The sequence below is a fragment of the Austrofundulus limnaeus genome, unplaced genomic scaffold, assembly GCF_001266775.1.
Source record: "Austrofundulus limnaeus strain Quisiro unplaced genomic scaffold, Austrofundulus_limnaeus-1.0 Scaffold5, whole genome shotgun sequence".
In the NCBI taxonomy this organism is placed as follows: domain Eukaryota; kingdom Metazoa; phylum Chordata; class Actinopteri; order Cyprinodontiformes; family Rivulidae; genus Austrofundulus; species Austrofundulus limnaeus.
The window spans coordinates 348985-370290 of NW_013952407.1; the positions used below are offsets into that span (position 1 = coordinate 348985).

The following is a 21306-nucleotide window of genomic DNA, read 5'->3' on the forward strand; positions in this document are numbered from 1 at the left end:
GGGAAGGCAAGGGCRGCGCTAGGATATACAGMGGTTAGACAATGAAARTGAAACACCTGTCATTTTAGTGTGGGAGGTTTCATGGTTAAATTGGACCAGCCTTCATTAATTGCACATTGCACCAGTAAGAGCAGAGTGTGAAGGTTCAATTAGCAGGGTAAAAGCACAGTTTCGCTCAAAATATTGCAATGCACACAACATTATGGGTGACATACCAGAGTTTAAAAGAGGACAACTTGTTGGTGCACGTATTGCTGACATCTGTGACCAAGACAGCAAGTCTTTGTGATGTATCAAGAGCCACAGTATCCAGGGTAATGTCAGCATACCACCAAGAAGGACCAGCCACATCCAACAGGATTAACTGTGGATGCAAGGGGAAGCTGTCTGAAAGGGATGTTATGGTCTAAAACCAGGTGTTTCAGTTCCATTGTCTAACTCCTGTAGATGAACTATGCAGTGATTTCTGTAAAAAAAAAAAAAAAAAAATCGTTCAGCTCTGTCTATTGGTTCCTGAGAGATTTTGCTAACAAATGGACTTAGGTGATGTGTTGATGCAAATTTACATTAGTAAATAAGTATTTTCTTAAGACTACATGTTTAAAGCGATGTCTGATTTTTTTTTCTAACAAACTAAAACATTATAATAATGTAGTTAATAGTGAGGTTATAAGAGGCCTAAAGCAGAATTTTATTTCGAGGCGTTTTTACTGTTAAACTTTTCAAAATCATGAACACCTCTTAATGCTGTCCAGGCTGCAGAGAGGCCCTGCAGGACCGTCTGTTTCTGAACACTGATCGAAACAAACCACAGGAAATATGTACATTTCCTGCATCCAAAAAAGACCTGCTGAGTGATGCACGAGACCAAAACTGCCATGTGTTTCACTGCTGACATGTTCTCCGAGGGAAAGGCATCCCAGCTACTGCCCCTYCCCCCTCACGCACAGATCTGCTGTACAAGGCACATTAGGATCATGCATCACACTTCAGGCATTACMGCAGCTTTGTTTCAGGATAACTAAGCTCTTAAACTCTCCTTCCCCATTCCACTGAGCTTAACACGTTTGGTTTTATGTTTACTATTTTGCAATATTGTCCACCATACATCCATCAAACCATTACATAAACAGACAACAGTAAGATTTATTGTTTTAAAGCACACTTTACACACAAACCAGTCCAAACATTTGAGCATCAGAACAACAAATTGCACACATTTCCAATTATATTTTCATTATAATTTCATATTTAACTAAACATTAAATTTATATAACCGTCTGTAAAGCGCAATAATAATAATAATGATAAAAATAATAATAAAACCAAAAATGATTCAATGATCGACTGAAAACTTAGAGCATGAGATGAGTAGTTTAACAGAAACAAAAGATATTCACTACAAGTAAAGTTGCACAAAACCTTTTGTCCCAAACTATTTCATTACTCTTAGTTTTCCAGGTTAATTCTGAAATGTGGGTATGCACTTAATGTAAACAAAGATTTCTGCTATGATTGACCCACATTAGTCTGGTGAGTTTATCAATTTAGCTCATTTTGAAAACTCTTCTGCAAACTTTACTTAAATCTGAGTGTAAATTCATATCAATATATTAAATTTAACTGTTTTTTTCCCATCACAAACATCTACATTGATGTGGCCATTGTTGGCCTATCTCCAGTCACTTTTTTTCTGTTGGTAAACGAACACAAGTCAGTCACAACTTTTACTTATAATTTTTAAATGTATTGACACATTAATCACTGATCTGAGGGGAAAATCTGTGCAGATTTTCTTACTTTGTGAGCACTTTCCAACACCAAATCTCTGCAGCAGAAAAACGAATTGCCAAAACAAAGGTTCAAATGAGATGAGCACAGCTTTCGATTTAAATTAAACTTCTTGTGGCACAAACGAGTCAGCATGTTGGAGAGTAATCCTTTCTCCTCTTTCTTCTCAGCCGGAACGTCTCATTTGTTGGCTTCTTTTTTGTCTTCTTTGGCAATTTGAGCTGCGAGCCAGAAACGAACCAATATCAAAAAACATTTACATGTTAAAACTGCACAAAATCTAACTTAATGATTTTTAGTTAAAAAAAAATACTAGATTATAAATCTCTACTGGTGTATAAAGCAGTGGCGCCCTGACTGGTCTGTAGTGAGATACTTACGGCGAACCTCCAGCTTACACTCCACTGTATCCTCCCCCTGGTCGTTGACAGCTTTGCACATGTAGACCCCCCCGTCGAACGGACAGGGTTTACGGATCTCCAGCGTCACAATCCCCTGCTTACTCAGCATCCGGTACTTGGCTTCATTTGAGATGTCCATTTTGTTTTTGTACCAGGTCACTTTGGGCTGACAAAAAATAAAAATAAAAAATAGAAAAAAAAAGAAAATACAGTTTCTCATTTCTTGTTTTAATTCTGTCTGAAAGGATCTCTGGGATAAAATCAAATATTGAGCAATTCTCTTGGAAGACTTTAAAGGGGACATGTGTGAAATTCAAATTTTTTTAGCCAATAAATAAATTTTGTTGTACTTGGAGTCTGTAGGAGGCAGGAAAGTTGAATTTAGTTTCTCCTATTGTTGTGTAGATGTCTTTAAATTCTGTTTGGGTTGTACTTTTCAACCAGTTCTGTTTTCTTTATTCTTTAATAAGTTTTCTGAAGTATTACATCACAGTATTTGCGATTGACTTGCCAACTACGATTTGGTGGTCTTCATTCTCCTCTGGTTCTGGGTCAGACTCTGGCTCCAACTTGTAAGGCTGGATGAACAAGTCTTCCCTTGTTCACATCTTTTTAATTTATTTGCAAATAAATAAGTTTCTGTGCAAATATTAAAGTCGTATTTCTACTAGAATGGACTGGTCTGGAAGCTGGAGGGGGGCGGGGTTTGAATGACCTCGTTTGGATTTAAGGAGACAGCCTCAAAATGAGTTGATCTGAGACACATCAGCACTTGTGGAGTTACACTAAGGAGGAATTCAGACCAAAGCATTGCAGTTCCACTTTATATAGACCGAACTGAATGATTTAAATGTAAAAAAGAAGGATTTAAAAGCATCATATGTCTCCTTTAAGTTCTGCAGGAGTTATCAGCTGCTGTTCAACCCAACACAAGGTTTCCAGTGTTGCGACTGAACGTGAGTACCTTTGGTATTCCTCGCACCGCACAGCTGAGGGTGGCGTTGTATCCGGCTATTATGGATCGATCCACCAACGGATGTGTGAACTTTGGCGCTTCTGAGAAGTCGTGCTTCTTATAGGTCGGTGACTTGTAGGAGATACCTACAAAATAAAAGCAGGCAATCATGAGGTATTTTATTCTCCTGTTAGACTTTTGTGTGTATTTGTTTGTTACACGTTACCTGTTTTCTGGATGAACACGCTGTCCTTTGTGATGCAGGGTTCTGGACTGAGCCCCACCACGTTGATGGAGTAAACTCTGAAGATGTACTCGTTGCCCATGATGAGGTCAGAGACGACACAGTGGGTTCGTCTGCAGTGATCGTGGACCGTGTACCACTCCTTCATGAGTAATAAAGAATGGTTCAGCAGTTTCTTAAAATTTGAAACACTTTCTAACAAAATGTCAAAAGCACTCCTGGCTGTGTGAACACTTCTAAAACACTYTATTCGTCCGTACATTTTTTGGCACGCATCTTGTTCTGCGTTTTTTTGTACTATTTCAGCAAACATTCAGCAGCTTCAGGACATTTCGGCTACGGCATTTTGTATTTCAGCAATTTATGTTTTGAAAATTTTTAGCCTTTTCTGTATTTTTTTCTCGTTGAAAATAATTGAGTTGTCTTCAATATCTTGAAAACCCTTCGTATTCTTTGCCACTCTTTTCAACTTTTATTCTGTTTTTTTATTATTATTTCTGCTAATTTCAGCTAAATTAGCTTCCATTTTGCCAGCTTATTGATTTTAGCTATCCTGACCTTTTCTGCTTTTTGTCTGCTAATTGAAACATTTTTGCACTTAGAACTTTTTTCTGCTAACTTGGGCTTTTTGTGCTTCTTTCAGCTGCTTTCTGCTAATTTCAGCTGTTTTCTGTGTTTCAGCTACTTTTTAGCTAATTTCAGCAAATTTTAGCGTTTTAGCTAAATTCCCCTGTTTGGGATAGTTTTAGCTTTTTTACTGCTGAATTCGGCAAACATGCATATTTTCAGTTTCTTTGTGTTAATTTCAGCTATTTCAGCTGCTTTARTTTAGCTGTTCTTCGACTAGTTTTAGCTTTTTTCAGCTATTTCAAAACAACTAGCAGGCATTTCTGTTTTGCTCATTTGAAATCTTCACTCTTATTTCCCTGTCTGCTAATTTTAATTAGCTTTATCTACTTTTAGCTTCTTTTTGCTGGTTTTTGCTACTTATTTTGTCCTTGTCGTTGTCTTTCTTCAGATTTTTCACTTCAGTTGTCCTACTTTAAACAAAAGTGAGTAGTTCAAATTTAAGATAAGATTAGATAAGATAAAACTTTATTGAACCTACAGTTGGGAAATTTGCACATTACTGCAGCTCAATACAGGAGAGGGTGAGACAGAATAAAGAAAGATAAAAAACACTGTACACATGTGATATTTAACAATGTACATATACTCATATACATAAACACATATGTGTGCGTGTATATCTCYTATAGTACAGTAAATAAATGAACGTATACGAAGGTGCATATTAGTGATGGTAGTGTAGGTGAGTGAGTTGTCCAAGTGACTGATAACATGATTTAACTTGCATAAACAGCTTTGCTTTTAAACCTTTCCAGCTTCAGAAGCTCTCAGCAGAAATCTTTCAGCATTGAGTAGCCTATACACGCTGCATTTTCACATGAAATGCAATTTCTCTAGTTTCTTTAGATTTTGCGTTCAAGGTGCCAGGCTTGAAGCAGACCTTTTTAGAAAGCCAGGTGATATCCATTAAGACCACTTTAAAGTATTAAGGGAAAATCTGGCTCCTGTAAGGGCACTTTTAGATTAAATGTGTCAAATTTAATTGTCTTAAGTTTAGGTAAAACTAGAAATGACCACATAAATGGATTCCACTGCTTGTTTGCACTAATTAAAATGTGTCAAAAACATCTATTACTTTTTATAAAGTAAGTGAAATTAAAGGAGAGCAGCTCTTTGTTCGTTTCTGTGGAACACAAATGAAACACGATATGAGCAGATTTAAACTACATTCATGCTCGCTGCTTTTATCTCTGACATGTAGCAGGCAGCCTGTTATTGGTAACATGATGATCTGTATCTCAAAGCGCACCGTGCTACCAGTAAAATTAATTTGAGCTAATAATGACTCAGGTGAAACCCGAACCATGTGCCACGGTGGCTGGGCCGGCTCTGCATCACTGCACWGATGATCCAGACCAGGTCAGGACTGCGGGGATGTGATTAGGACATTCCTGGGCAGAGCTGATCCTGGCAGGAGCGGGTGGAGAATGATGGAGTCCTCGCAGACTGACCCATCATGCATCACTTCCAGCTCGGCACCAGTTCTTTTAAAAGCATCTATTATGTGTCAGTTTGTTCAAATGGCCTAGATTTCAGCTGTGACCACGATGTGCATCAGAAAACTGATATAACTCGACCAAATAATGAGGAACAGAATTTTTTGTGAAGCTATATTCTGAAAAATATATGAAAGGTTTATGTGATTTTACTCRATGTTGCCGGACATATGATAATTATTGTATTAATACACAGTTTTTATCTGGCAACCCTGCTGTTTTGCTATAAATCAACAAGGTTCTCAGATTAGGAGTCCAGATCAGTCATGTTACTTTGACACAATGATTTATTGTTTCCATTCAAGTCTCTTTAATATAATTTGATGTTAAGGTTTACATTTACTGCCCTGAAGAGAATCACTGACATGAAATTCATTTAGCTTTAGTCTGTGTTTACTGAATATGTTTATGCATATCTTCAAATGTGGAGATTTAAAATATAATTTTGTTAAAAGGCCTTCATAACATAAACCCTCAGATGGTCCTCAAGCCATACCTGATCTATAAAATACTAAATTGTGAATTATTGAATAAAAGAATCTGCTGTGTTTCAGAAACAGGACTGTATATTGGGAAAAAAATTGATATGATGCACCTCACAACATGGGCCACGATATGATCTATCGCAATATGTGTGATACTGTAAGCAAAGTGATATATTGCTATTTCTTTCTTCAAAAGATTGTAGTTTTAGAAAAACTCAGTATAAAGAGCACACCATGCATTACATGAAAAAMTATGTTGAATTCAGTTTATTTTCAAGCGATCAGAAGAACACTAAACAGTGAAWACTGCATTTATTTTTCACGTTTCTTCTAACTACAGCCGAATGGTTAGCTGACTGCTGCCAACTAGTGYTCGGAGGCTAAACWACAACACAAAACTGAACCACTTAAAAAATCGATACTGTGCTTTTGAGAATCAATAAAGTATCAGAAAATTAAATATGGCAATATTTCAGTGTATCGATATTTTCTTACACACCTAGAAAGGGTTAATAACAAATATGCTTTAGTCATTTAGAGTTTTTGCTTACAGAATATAATCAGGTTTGTTAAAATAATAATAAAAAACAAACTCTTTCCTAGATATGAAAGCAAACTTTATGAATCCCTTTATATTTGTTGTAAATATAGATGTTTTTATATTTAATTTGGATGCAGAGTAAGCTGTAGGACTAAAGTGTCTCACCATGGTCTTCTTGTCAGCTTTCTGAATGGTGTAACCGCTTATCTCACAGTTGCCGTCATCCTTTGGTGGTTTCCACTCGAGCGCCACGTTGAAACCCCAGCTATCCACATACCGCAGGGCCTCAGGTGGTCCTGGGAGATCTGCAGYCAGGAAATCACATTAACAGTTTTTACGGAGAGTTTTTTCCTCCTGTCTGTAGCCGTACGTGCTTACCTACAACCTGCAGCACGACTTTAGCCACGTCTTCCACATTCTCGATCTGCACCTGCAGATCGTACTGKCCCGAATGTTTTCTCTCTGTCCTACGGATGAAGAGGATCGAGTCTACTTCACTGTTCCTCACGCTGGCGAACGAGGAGTCCAGAGGTTTCCCGTCTTTACTCCAAATAACTTTTGGCCTGGGCTTTCCCTGCACACCAACAAGAGACAGGATTTAGGGGCGGCTGTGGCGGAGCGGTTAGGGGAGTCGTCCTGGAACCAGAAGGTTACTGGTTCGAWCCCCCGTCCAGCCATCTCAGTCGTTGTGTCCTTGGGCAAGACACTTCACCCACCTTGCCTACTGATGATGGTCAGAGGGTCCGGTGGCGCCGATGTATGGCAGCCCCACCTCTGTCAGTGTGCCCCAGGGCAGCTGTGGCTACAGTGTAGTTTGCCATCATCAGTGTGTGAATGTGAGTGTGAATGGGTGAATGTCTGTTAGTGTAAAGCGCTTTGGGGGTCCGGAGGGACTTGAAAAGCGCTCTATAAGTTCAGTACCATTTACCATTTACAACGAGGACCTCATTTTCAACATTAATTTCTAATTTTCTTTACATTTTTTTTATTTTCAACCACAATTTTGTGGAGGAATTGCTGAGTTGGCTGACATTTGTTGTAAATCTTTTGGTGCAGCATGCAATGATTCAAAAAAACCTTTGAACAATCTGGCAGAAACATCAACAAACCTCAAAAAATAGTAAAAAGTAAAGTACAAATCATTCTATTTTCATGGTTCTCCATTTCTAATGACCTGCTTTGATCAATTGGTCATTGTATGAATAAAAAAAAATAGACTACCTAAGAATTGCATTGTTTTTACCTCTGCTGTTAATATTTTTCTAAGTTTCTTTAGATCAGGGGTGCCAAAGCATTTTACCTAAGAGGGCCAAAACAAAAATGAATCTGTGGGCCGCGGGCCAAATGCAATAACATAATAAAATGAAATGCAAATACTTCTTTAGTAAAGTTATTTTATTTTAAGCTGGCAGCCAGTGTGATAGCCCACATTTTTTTGTTTATTTTTTGATAGCCAATGGATGTGCAGAAAATTTGACGTAAACTCGAGCAGCAAAAGCTCATGGGACTTTTCATAAATTAATATTTGAGTAMTTGTGGTCTTATAAAGTGTGCAAATCTAGATGTGTGCTTAAATCTAATGGCAATGYTCTCTTGTAGTGTATTTTGTGTTTAATTTTATCATAATTAAAAGATAAAGAAAGTGCCATGAGTTAAGACTATCTGCACTACAGTCCTTTATATAGTTGAACAATGGTTGGAATGACTAAGTGGAAACATGGTGTTTCTGGATAAAACAGGAGAACACAACCTAGAAGCAGGACAGTTTTGYCCCACGGGCCCCACTTTGGGAACCTCTGCTTTWGATCCTTRAAATATTAAGGCCAAAGCTAAAGTGAAAGACAGTTTTGTGTCCTCTGAACAATTAAGAAACCCCCAAAACTTAAAATCCATTRATGACTTTCTCTCTTTTTGAACATTTTACATATTTTAGAAAAAAAACAAAACCCTCTGCTATTGTGACAGCGTAAAAGAAAGAGTTTAAGCCAATGAGGTGCTACCTGGAATGGAATCATGATGTTAACAGTCTCTCCAACTTTCCTGACCAGAGTTTGGCGCAGATATCTTGGGAGCCAGATTTTGGGGCGTTCTGTAAAAATAATAATAATAAAAAAATTAGAAAAACTAAAATAATGACAAAAACTCTAAAAGTTGGTCGTCAAATAAAGGAGAAATTGGTCTGAACTTAGCAAAGKTGTGGTAAAGATGTCACTAACCTCGCAGCCTTTGTGACCTGACTAAGCAGGGTTCAGTGAAACTCTGGAATACTCACGCATGATTTCTCTGATGGTGACTGGTTGAGCCAGAAGAGCCGGGGGACTGGGTCCCGCCATGTTGTAGGCTCGCACGCGGAACATTAACTTGTCTCCGGTGGTTAGGTTTTTGATGGTTACAGATGTCCTCTCTGACAGACCCTGAACTGCAGGTWTCCATTCATCAGCTGCCGCCAGAGAGCACACGACACGTCAAACTGACAGGCCTCCGATGCCAAATTACACCAGAAAAATGTGACAAATGATATACGAATGTGTCCTCGGCTTTGCTTTAATTCACTCGTTCCGGTGCTATATTTAAGCCATCCTTATCGACCGGCTGCAGGCAGCTGCATGGCTCCTACACTTACTGCCCTCCTTGCAGCACTCGATGCCGTAACCCTCGAGCTCCGCGGCGCCGATCCTCTCTGGAGCTCGCCACTTCAGCGTGATTGAAGTGTCGCTGACGTCGTCAACGTGCAGTCCGGTGGGCTCGCTTGTAGGGGCTGAGATAGGGGCAGGGAGGCGGGTAAATGTAGCTGTTAGTCAGTTAAGGCATTTATGTGCTTAACCCTTCGGCTTCCCTTAAGTCAAAGTGACTCATGAGGCCTTTTTGACCCGAGGGCAGCAGGAGGGTTTAATCAGGATGAGTAGTTCAGATGACTCTGCGATTGTAGCAGAAACACCCAAAGGACCTTGCAATAGAACACAATTGTTGGTGCTTGCTTYTTTACAGCAGCAGATTTACTTATTTGAGGGTCTTTCTGTGTGTTTTAAGTGGGTTTTCTCTGAGTATTTTAAAATACATGCAGGTTTCGACAYCCTTCAGACCCAGGCCTCCATTGAAATAGATCTCAATGGGATTRGTCTGGTTAATAAAAGGTAATAATCATAAAAAAAATGATTTAGCTCAGTGTTTAAAAGAGTCAAGTGTTGTAACAAACAGCTTGTATGTGAGATATAGCCCATCTGGCATTAAACTACAATAAATATCAGGATTTATTTGAGTATTTTTTTTTCAGTATCAGAGCATAAATATATACATTTAAGTAAAGACGGGCACAGACTGTAGCTTATTACTCTCTTTAATCCATTTATGTCAGTGTTTTGTCCTCAAACTGCCATGTCAAAGTATGCTGCAGAATGCAACATTGATAGAGAAATGTACTGCATCAGGCTTGATGTTTTGTTTCTAGCTTACTCAGGGTCAGAGGAGGAGCTGAAAAAAGAGAAAATCACCAATAAATTCACACTTCATGAAGCTGGGATTTTGTTTTATCACATGACCCAGCATGTTTGCATTAGTCGGTGTTGATTCCTCTGACACATGCTTTAAGCAGTTTCACAAACACTTTTTAACTGAGTGTGTGAAGTTTAGAGAAACGTTGGTTCGGGCTCACCGACTGGCACAAACGGCTGCGAGGCGGGACTGTGGCGGGACATGCCGATCCCGTTGACGGCGTAAACCCGCATCTCGTACGGCACCCCTTCGATCATGCGCCTGGCCTCGTAGGTCGTTTCAGGGTAGGGGTCAAAGTTCAGTCTCATCCACCTGTAGCTCCTCAGCTTCTTCCTCTCCAACACGTAACCTGAGAATTCAGGCAGCAGCACATTACTTTCATACTTAAAGAAAAGGTAACAATAAATGTTCAGATCCGTCACTAAACATGCTGAAAGCACACACTTTCCACAGATAAAAACTAACTTGTTATGGGACATTAAAAACGTGTCATTGCAGCCAGCCACCAGGGGGCGCTCATTCATTGTGGCTTCAACTTCCATCTGCGAGTCYAACTATAACATACGCTGATATTTTCAACATATTTAAAGAACATGACGTTTTATGTTTCAGTGTGTAGTGTTTTTATTTTTTATTACAAAATAATTTTTTTTCTCAGGAGTCCCACAAGGTCTAATTCTTGGTCTCCTTCTTTATCGCCACATCCTCCCATTTTGTATCAGGAGTCAAAATAAAACTCCTACAGGTCTATAATTTCAGTTACATGTAAGTAAATTAAATTTTTCATATTAAGTGTTTGTCTTGAAATTATTTAAAGCTAAACTGACAGATTAGATTCTAGTAGATTAAATATAACCAGTGTAAATATCTACAAACACTTGAGAGCGAGTCGGAAGTCTTGAAATCTGATACTGAACTCAGTTCAGAACCAACTTCACCAGTTCTCTCTTGTAGCTTAAAAAGCCCCAATATAGTCACCTGCYTCAAGCTTCTTTAATGGTGGAGAATGTGCTTTTATATAGAAATAACAGCTTTTATTGTCCCGCAGAGGGGAAATTCAGGTGTCACAGCAGTATCCATTCAGATAATTTATAATAATTTTCCACTTCCTAATGTATGTTACCAAAATAAGTCTTTTGATAAGGTTTTACCAATTACTGGTTGTCCGCCATCAAATTTCGGGGGTTCCCACTGAACAATACAGGAATCTTCCCCCACACTCAGGATCTTTGGAGACTGGGGAGGATCTGGGACATCTGAGGAAAGAAAAACAGTCACATGAATGAAGACAATTCAGTTTATTATTATTATTATCATTATTTTTTTACTTTTCCATTAAACAGTATTATCTTACCAACAACTTTCACACGGATGTCGGCCGTATCTTCTCCTGCTGGGTTTCGGACCACAACAGAGTAGACCCCCTCATCCTGCCTCTCAGCTCCTTCAATAGTGAAGATACAGTGGCCCTTTGTGGATTCCACGTGGACTCGGCCYTCTCCCTCTGTGACGACCTGCAAGGTGAGGATCAGAGTCACTAGATAAAAAAAACTGTTCCTGACAAAAGTTCCCATTTCTAAAGATTTGGCTGTTGCTGAAGTGGATTTCCTTTTATTTTGGCTAAATTTGAAGATAAAGATGCTAACCATATAATCGTACATGCATGTTTCTGAAATCATAAAATTAGATAAGATAAGATAAAACTTTATGTTCATGTTTATCAATATCTGATAATTCAATGATTTTTGCCTCATAAATCCAGAATCGATGTTTTAAAATGATCATTTTGATTTGATAATGTGTTTTTCTTTCCTTTCTTTATACAACAGTATATGAACAGTTAATATGTTACATGTTATAAATAACGCTTTGAATGATCACAGTTTGGGGTTGGTAGTTTAATTATTTAATGGTCTGGTGAAAATTCAACTCCAAATGTACTCAAAGAGCTATCTAGATCAGGTAAGATATTTACTGTCCATAACCTGAAGGATTGCTTCYAGTTCACTAGTTGATCTCGAGAAACAATTTATTCCTGCTTGAAAAGTATTGCAGCTGTTGCACTTGTGACTTAAAGTAAAAAAAAAAACTTAAAAAACAAAGTAAACTACAGATACAGCAGTATTTGTGCTGCGTTTGACCGTATAAAATGTGGAAGAGATGAGGTTTGGTCAAGTTTGTTTCTTACTACAGAAAAACTGAGCTCAGAAAACACTATTCTTTTGATTATATTGTCACTGAATGTAAATACTTCACAACTTCACAGTAGTACTTTCTTTTATCATTCAGTAAATTTTCTGGATGTTAGATTTCTTTGGAATTTTTTGTTCCAACACACCTGATGAAAAAAAGAAAAACAATTCGGCCAGCTGTGCAGGAGACTAATAATGAACCAATCAGGTGTTCTTTAAAACGTTTAGCATGGAAGGCTAACAGAAATTAAATACCAAATAAAATATACTTACTGCTGAACSTCCTGTGACCTGAGTCTGAGAGAAAATTCAACACATGCACTTATCTTAAATGTGTGCTGAGTTACTGCATGCAGGTTTTCCTGTGTTCCAGTTTTGGAGCATTTAATTTAAAAATATCACCCATCCCCTCGCATGCCAAAGTGTTAAAAATCTTGTGTGATCATGGTCAGTGATGGGAATTACTCTCAGCTGCAAAACCACAGAAACTTAGCTCAATATCTGCAAAAATGAATGACTTGTAACCTTTTTAGTGTTTTCTAATTTTGAAAAGCTTTTGTTGCTGCTTTGAATGAGATGGACTCCAAACCTCATTCAGTTGTAGAGGTAAGTTTAATTATTACTTTTTGCGAGTTTCACTCAAATCCATCCAGTGGTTCAGGGGATATTTTGCTAACAGACTGACTAACAAAAACATGCACAAACACAGACATGATCGCCAACCATGAACTGACAGCTGGTGGAGTCACAGAAAAGCTTAAAAAAATCTCAATTTATCAGGTTAATTAGTTGAAACATCCCTTATTAAATGTTTTATTGAGATTTTACTGGATTATTAAAGGGAAATCGGTGAAAGGTCGTATAAAGTTGTCCATCAGCTTTCTTCTGTACATCAAAAATGCTTTCAATAAGTGAACGACAACCCTGTTTCCAAAAGAGTTGCTTTGATTTGAATGTAAATAAAGCAAAATTATATATCATAAAAAGGTCATTTATTATCTATGATTAAAATCATTTACTGGAGTTAAAGCTTTCAATAACAACACAATTGTTTAAAATGACAAATAATTTATGGCATTTTTAAAAATGTAAACATTACAGCATTCAGACCTTTTTGGAAATGTGGTTGTGTTTCTGATTAAAGCAGTTGATAAATGCATAAAAAACTGGAAACAGCTAACAAGATTGCAACGTGCTCGCCTGTAAAGACATTTCAAACAAGCAGGAGTTGAAAGGATCACTTACCTCTCCATGGTTGAGGATCCAAGAGGCTGAGGTCTCCTCCCCGTGAGCTTTTCTACAACTAGCCTACGTTTAAGGACAGTAAGCAATAAAGCTGATGACACCTCAGAGGGCATCTATCTCTCTCTCCACCTTTAAATGTTGTTTTAAGATTATTTATTACTGGGGTGAGATTTCACAACCTAAAGAGCAAAAACTGCAACAAAGCTCACCTGCAGAGTTGTAAAGTAACAAAGTACAAATTGTTACTGTACTTAAGAAGAAATTTTGGTTATCTGTACTTTACCTGAGTTATTATTTTTCAGCGTACTTTTTGCTTTTACTCATTACATTTTTACACAATTACCTGTACTTTCTACTCACTACGTTTTAAAAAAAAGTAAGAAGTAGAAAGTCGTTACTCCTATTTTATTTCGAGTTGTTATTACTTAAAAATACTATCCTGATAAATTGTGTCTCCTGGACAGAGTGAYTTWAATTGTGGTTGGATGAGAAGTATAAATATATACCATTCTGACATGGTATTAGCTTGTACACAACCCATCACAGCTGCACGCCGTTAGAAAAAATATATTTTGGAGAAGTCGCCTCCCAATAAATGTCATTTTGGAAAATCTAACTGCTCACTTTTACTCAGTACTTTTACTTTTAATACTTAAGTAGATTTTGTGTCAGAAATTTACTTTTGATACTTAAGTACAAAAAATATCAGATACTTTAAGACTTTTACTCAAGTAATATTTTGAAGACTTTAACTTTTACCAAAGTATTTTTATGATAAGTTACTTGCACTTTAACTCAAGTATCACTTTGAGGTACTTTATAAAACACRGCTCACCTGTCCCAATATTATTCGCTTGTTGACTTAAAAACTATTTTTTAAGCACTGATGGGACTTTTAACACTTTCACATCAGTACAATCTGCCATTTTTGAGGAATAATTGTTTTATAAGTTTAAAAATGAAAATAAAGATTTCTGCTTTTATCCATCCTTCAGTTTTATGATGTAATGATGGATAATACGCAAACTAATTATTTGGCAGAACATTGCTTCATAAATGACCAGTCTATTCCTTTATTTACAGCAGGCTTTGCTCTTCCTTTCTTTACCTTCTCTTCTTTGGTCCAGATGACAGTGGGAGCAGGATCTCCAGTGATCGGGACYTCCAGACGCAGTTTGTTTCCCGCCACCACCACGATGGTTGACTCAGCGGTGCAACTCATGCAGTCCAGGTGGATCTTTGGAGGATCTAAAGCAATCCAAKGGTTAGAAAGAGGGTCTAGTCCTGGTTCTGTTTCTCTACAGGTGTTTGAGCTTGTGATGGCGTACCTTGGCGTGGCACGTAGTCGATCTTCACCTCTGAGGAGCCCAGAGAGCAGAGGCAGAAACTGGTAAATATTTAGACGCAAGTGTTCTCTTTGAAAGGTAAAGAGTTATTGTTACCCAAGAAGTTGAGTTTAGCAGAAAGGTTGAAGGCAAAACCATCCGGCACAAAGGTGTAGTCTCCCTCATCCTCCGGTTTGACGTCATCGATGGTCAGTTTGTGGATCCTTTGAGTTCACGAGGGGAGTTCAGGATCTGCTCAGTGTTTAGGATCTAATATTTAGGATGTTCAGGATCCTGACCTGCCAATGTGGGAGATGTTTATTCTGGCGTCGGCCTTGACCTCTGCACCGTTCTTGTACCAGGTTCCCCTCACGTTCTCATCCGAAACCTCACACTTGAAAACCGCCTGGTCCTTGGCCTTCACCGTCAGGTCTGCGATGCTCTGGTAGACCTCCAGTTCTTTCTCTGCACAGCCGGGAGGAAACAGACGCTCAAAATGCACACATGCATTTGATTTAGAAAAAACACAATGCCAGAGCACGTATGAGAACATTGTGAACAGTAAAAGTTGTTCTTTTGTGTCATAGCAACAGAAAAGAGAAGAAAAATTCATCAGATTTAAGATTTGTTAAGATAAACCAGAGAATTTGTACTTCCTGCAAAAATGCAGTGTGAATTTAAAATAAATAAATAAATAAATAAATAAATAAATAAATAAATAAATAAATAAAGTATATAATTGCTTAATATTGAAACATTTTATTGACGAAAGTTGCTGAAGAAGCTGAAAATGCTAAAGAGCAAACCTGTTAGTGTGAGTTACATTTAATTAACAGATGATCGATGCTGAAATTAGGACAACAAAAGTAGAATAATAGTAGAAAGACAGCAAAACAAGTGTAAAAAAACACAAAAAGAGAAAAAAACATATCTTATATCAGCAAAAAATTAAAATACTTTTTTATCTAAAAATAAATGTAATGAGGTAAAATTAACTAATGGGGAAATAAGAATCTAAATTTTCAAATGAGCAAAAAACAACAAAAAACAAGTATTTGTAGTTTGTTTTGAAATAACTAAAACTGAAACTAGTCTAAAAATAACAAAAAGTAGCAGAAGTTCTAAAAAGTAGCTAAAATACAAAAACAGCTGAAATCAGCAGCTGAAAGAAACACGCATAAGTTCAAATTAGCAGAAGATTAGCTTAAAAGGTTAGAATGATACCTTATAAAAGCAGAAAAAAGCTAAAATTAACAAAATAGAAGTCTGATGAAAGCTGAAATTAGAAATTAAAAAAACGTTTTTAAAGGTTTTATTTTTCATTTTCAAGTAGAAATAAAATGGCACAAAAATCCAAATCTCTCAAACTTTAAACTGCTGAAGGAGCTGAACGTTTTGATTTATGAATTGTTGAAAAAGTACAAAAAAATGTGGAACAAAATGTGTGCGGAAAAACGTGTTGTAAAAAAAAGGATCTCAAAAGTGTGAATGTTTTTCGAAGCATTCACACAAAAATGTGAGAATTTAAAAGAAGATGCAGAGACTTCAGGTTATTACTGGAAATAATAACAATAATAATGAAGCATGTTGAGTTGCTGAAGTCATCTGACTGTAATCTGGATGAGATATCTCACAGCACGCTGCTCTAAAGCAGCTACTATATTTCTATCTGCCTTCATAATGTTTGTGCTATAAAAGTATTCAGTTAGAAAGGAAGATTTTAGATTTTTACAAGAAAACATGATTTAATAGAAACCCATAAAACATCTGTGAGTACCTACCTGTTACCTTTACTGTTTATAAATTGTTAAATATTTAAAATTTACTGTTCTGTTTTAATGAATAAAATTATATTTTGGTTAAAATAAATGGAGTTTAGCTGTTATCACTAAATATGGTAAAAGACCAACAACAGTAATTAAAAACTGAACTAACATTTTAAAAAACAATATGTGAGAAAAGTTTACAAAAACACACGTTTTTTTCTATTAACTTAAAATCTACCTCAAAAAATTTTGATTTCCTCGTAGACCAAATACAAAATAAGTGTTCTTTTTTATTGCTGAGTAAAAGTGTGCCATTAGGGCTTTTTCTTCACAATTACACAAAACGATAGTTCTTGAGAAGGGAACAAAATGTGTGTCAGACAAGAATTGGCCGTATCAAAATCATCAAACTGAATATCAATCTTTGTTCTGCTCTATTTTGAGCTTAAATGCATCAACTTTTGTTTAWGTTTGCAAACTGTTTTTGCAATGCATCCATTAAGGTGCTTTTTAAAACTTACTGTGTATGTGTATTTTTGTTTTGCATGTCTTTTTCCCTCAACCTCCCAAGGTTATCTCTGATTGTCTGACTAGAGGACAAACACCAATCTGGTTCCCTGCCTCGGATCAAACAGCCCAGAAAACAAAGTCAAGACAGATAAGTCAGCCCGTTTGTGCGGACCTGTGCCCTTCAGGTGAAATTTACATCCGTCTAAGTTTAGCCGGCTTGTCCTTGTTGCTGGAGCCTTGGCCGAATCCTGAGAGAGTTACAAAGATAGACGCCCCGCCGAGAATGGACAGGGCCTCACAGCTAGCTGCTGGTTAGCTATGGGAATGTATACTTGGAGAATTTATCACTAAGATAAGAAGGTAGCGACAGAGTGGCTGACACTCACCCTGCACCAGGAGCTCAGCCATCGACTCTCCACCGTTTGTTTTGACCTTGTAGTGGCCGCTGTCCTCCTTGGTCGCCTCATTAATTATTAGATAATGTTTGCAGCCGTCTTTCTTGAAACGATATTTTAAAGACTCGTCTCTGGTCAGTTCGACACCATCTTTCTCCCTGCACAGATAAAACAAACGACAAAAAAAATTAGAATAGTTCTTGGTGAAACTATTAAAYGGCTTGCCTCTTTGTATGAGATTATTTTCTACATAATTTGGGGGCTTTCTCTTGGCTACCACCACACCAAATTTKAGCAAAATGTGGCTAAAATGGCCACGTTAGAGTCCCTTTTACATTGTAGCTATGGCCACCATCTTTGATTTTGATTTGGATTCTGAACGTGATGGAAATCGTTCACCCCACCAGTCCAGTATGTCCTAAAATGGCTGGGTTATTGCTGCTTAAAATTAGCTCTGGCGGCCATCTTGAATTTTTATTTAGCATTTAAAATTTGTTAAAGTATATTATTGGCTAGTACTACACCAGTTTCAAGCTTTCTATGTTTAACACAATCTGATTTAGAGCCTTTTTTTAAAATTAGCATTAGCYGTTAACTTAATGCYTTGKTTTACAATGCAATCCTCTGCCTCTGTTCAGTTAAMCCCTAATTAAAAGCTTGTTAGTATCTCATCCCATGACCTAACGTCTTACTGAGCACACAGCTTGTGTTCAAACTTTCAGTTTAGTAGATATTTTAATGACGTACAATTACATTTTGWACATTTATGTGGACTTAATAATAAAGCAACTCACTATAAATGAATGAAAATGTGATTCCTTGAAGGAATGCACACTAACTCCAATTACTGCCAAAGTTTTAATCCAAAATCTTGTAATCTCTTAGTGCTCAAAGTACATGTTAGAGAAGATTCTCAGCTACTACCACACCAAAGTTCAGCTCAATATCMWTAAAACTGACTGAGTTAAAGCTAATTTTTTGTCTCCTCTTACTCACCCTTGGACAACTTTTAATGAGACTCATAAAGTAGTAACTGGCTGTACTTGGCAAATYGACATTTTGGTAAAACTCAGTCAGTTTTACAGARACTGACTTAAAATTWGGTGTGGCMGTAGCTSAGAGTCATCCCTATAACATACTCCAAATTCACATGYGTTGAGCAAAATCTTTGTTTAAGAATCAGCATTTGAGTGCATTTATTCAAGAAATACTACTTTATTTTCTGTAATCCCATTAGATTAACAARTAGAACAATCTAAAGCAATCCCTTTGTCAGTTGGTCCAACAGCCTAAAAGCAAACACTTTATATTTCGGAGTCGTGTTTCCATGGCCTAAAAATGAAACTACTAAAAGCTTCACCTCACCATTTAACGTTTGCTCCTTCTTCTGAAACTTCACACATCAACTCGACCCGCTCACCCTTCATAACCATCTGATCCTCCAGGTTTTTTACAATCGTCACAGGAGGCTCTGGAAAAAAAATATTCTGACAGATTAAAAAAAAAAGCAAATCTGGTTTCTCTCTGGCTGTTTCTCACCTTTAACAAAGAGCTCAGTGGTGCACTTCTCGTCTCCCACCACACACGCGTACGCTGCATCGTCTGCTAACGAGCAGTGGGTGATGGTAAGGTAGCGCATGTTGCCAACGCTCTCAAATATGTACCTTCACAAATGCCAAGAGTCTCATGTTATAAAAAGATTATTTGGTTTTCAGATTCTGTCATTCTGTTGGACACTTACTTGCTGAAGATGGAAATTAATGAAGGTAAAGAGCGGCAGAGGAGAGGAAAGAATAAAAATAAAAAAAGTTAGGGAGGGCTCTCATTATGTATGAAGAGAACAAGGAGCACATAAATCCAAACCTTCCGGATTTTTGAATTTCTTGTCCATTTTTCAGCCACTTCACCTCCACATTTTCATTGGCAACCTCAACTGCGAGCTTTATCTTATGTCCTTTGGACACCTGGTAGGCCGGGTCCAACTTTTTTAGGAAAGCTGCAGTTTCAGGGCAGAAATTAGACAAAAAAATAAATATTTTTTTACTTTTAAAGTTTTTAAAGGAGAACGTGACGAATGTCCTGACCTTCGCTTTTCTTCTCCTCCTTCTTCATCTTCTTCAGTCTCTTGAGCATTCCTCTAAGGTCTGTGATGCCGTGCTGGAAAGCAATCTTTTCATATTCTGAAGGAGGAGCGCGGCTGAGGATGCTCCAAACGTCCACGTCAGGCTCAACGTTCACGTGCACAGCTCTGATGGACAAACAAGAATTATTGTGCATCAAAGCAAGGTAAAACAACTACTAACTATCGCAATTTAACTATAAAATTACACATTGAATGTAGTATTTAGAGGACTATCGTGACTGTTTGTCTCTGGCTTAACTTGTTATGTAGTTTAAAACTTCTTACCTTCCTTTTGCTCGCAATGCTTGTATTGTAATAAATACAATAAAATGAATTTAAAACTTTATGTAACCATACAAATTTGACCAAAATTATGATTAATGTTTAATTTCCCAAGTGCAATTAAATGATTAAATGTCATAATGCAAATAATGATAAAAAAAGGATCTTATGAAAACTGCTGCTCATGTTAAAACAGAAGACAATTCTGACAAAACAGACCAGTGATGAAGCACATAAATTCTACAATTAATAAGTTCTTAAAACAAATATTAATACAGTGATCAAACATTCACATAATAAAGGGGGGTATTATGTAATTTCCAGGCACATAGTTCAGTTCTATACCTCAATCTTGTACCTATGTTACCTTCAGTTGTATATCATTATAAATTTGACTTTGCATCATAACCTATATTTAAATAAAATTGGCCTCTGTCTCTTTAAGAAACCCCTACCATTTCTGACACTCCCACTTCAGCACATCTTCATAAAAATGCTTTAGGGGGAGGGGTGCTCTGCTCTGTGGGGTGGGAACTCGGCTGCAGGGGAGGAGATTTGTGTAAATAGGCGGGGCTTTGTACCAGCATGCGTTTAGGCAGCGCCGCATGGCTACCACAGGTGATTCAAGGATTTCTCAAACATTGGATGAGTCAAAGCAACACTGGTTGTTTTTGATGAGAGAATGACATTATAACATGATAAAAAGCACAAACTAAATATTGCATAATACCTCCCCTTTAAGAAAAGGTTTACATTTGTAGCACCTTTTGTGCCCTCTTCAGGTTTTGCAGAGCACTTTACAATGTTTCACAGTCATCCAATCACACACACTCATACAGTGTTTTTATCAAACATACAGTATCTGTTGTATATATAAAAACATTGTATTTATTCACAGATAAAACCCATGCTGACAGCATGCTCTAACTCAGGGGTGGGCAATCCTGGTCCTGGAGGGCCGCAGCTCTGCATGTTTTACTTGTTTCTCTACTCCAACACACCTGATTTGAATGAATAGATGATTATCAGGCTTCTGCAGTACGGAGGACCAAAAGTGACATAATTAGAAATAAAAGCAGAATTATATAAATGAACTATTAAATAAATACACTTAAAGGCACCAATTAGAGAACTTTATCTCCTGTTTTATATTTTAATTGACTTTCGTATTTATTTTTCCAGGTTAGTTTCAATAAATTAGTCTATACATTTTAACACATGATTTCAATTTTACTGTTTTTTTTACATATGTATTAATTGTTTTTCCTTTACTTGTACATGCATTTGTGTGTCTTAAATGTTTATACTTTATTATGTTTACATTTTTTTCCAATAAATCTTTTTATTTCAATGTYTTGCATGCTTGTGGTGCCTAAATTTAGCTTAAAGTTTAAAGTTTAGTTCAAAACAAAGGCAAAAAGGATTACCTCTGCC

The 21306-nt window shown here is 37.1% G+C and overlaps 1 protein-coding gene across 4 annotated transcripts in view; it reads right to left on the minus strand.

The window, feature by feature from the left end:
• Positions 1-1126: 1126 nt before the first annotated feature.
• mybpc3 (myosin binding protein C3) overlaps positions 1127-21306 on the minus strand; it is a 32350-nt gene continuing 12170 nt past the window's right edge. For all 4 annotated transcript variants that reach the window (XM_014026113.1, XM_014026097.1, XM_014026088.1 and 1 more), the window contains 22 exons: positions 19553-19716; positions 19332-19464; positions 19210-19212; positions 19008-19132; positions 18834-18939; positions 17460-17626; positions 15097-15262; positions 14915-15021; positions 14801-14830; positions 14581-14720; positions 11390-11549; positions 11187-11291; positions 10196-10384; positions 9167-9301; positions 8816-8983; positions 8544-8632; positions 6922-7117; positions 6709-6848; positions 3374-3533; positions 3157-3293; positions 2172-2358; positions 1127-2012 (listed from right to left, as the gene is read on the minus strand). In XM_014026113.1, coding sequence (XP_013881567.1) covers positions 1972-2012; positions 2172-2358; positions 3157-3293; positions 3374-3533; positions 6709-6848; positions 6922-7117; positions 8544-8632; positions 8816-8983; positions 9167-9301; positions 10196-10384; positions 11187-11291; positions 11390-11549; positions 14581-14720; positions 14801-14830; positions 14915-15021; positions 15097-15262; positions 17460-17626; positions 18834-18939; positions 19008-19132; positions 19210-19212; positions 19332-19464; positions 19553-19716 — 2848 coding nt within the window. In that variant the 3' untranslated portion in view covers positions 1127-1971. The remainder of the gene's footprint in view (positions 2013-2171; positions 2359-3156; positions 3294-3373; positions 3534-6708; positions 6849-6921; positions 7118-8543; positions 8633-8815; positions 8984-9166; positions 9302-10195; positions 10385-11186; positions 11292-11389; positions 11550-14580; positions 14721-14800; positions 14831-14914; positions 15022-15096; positions 15263-17459; positions 17627-18833; positions 18940-19007; positions 19133-19209; positions 19213-19331; positions 19465-19552; positions 19717-21306) is intronic.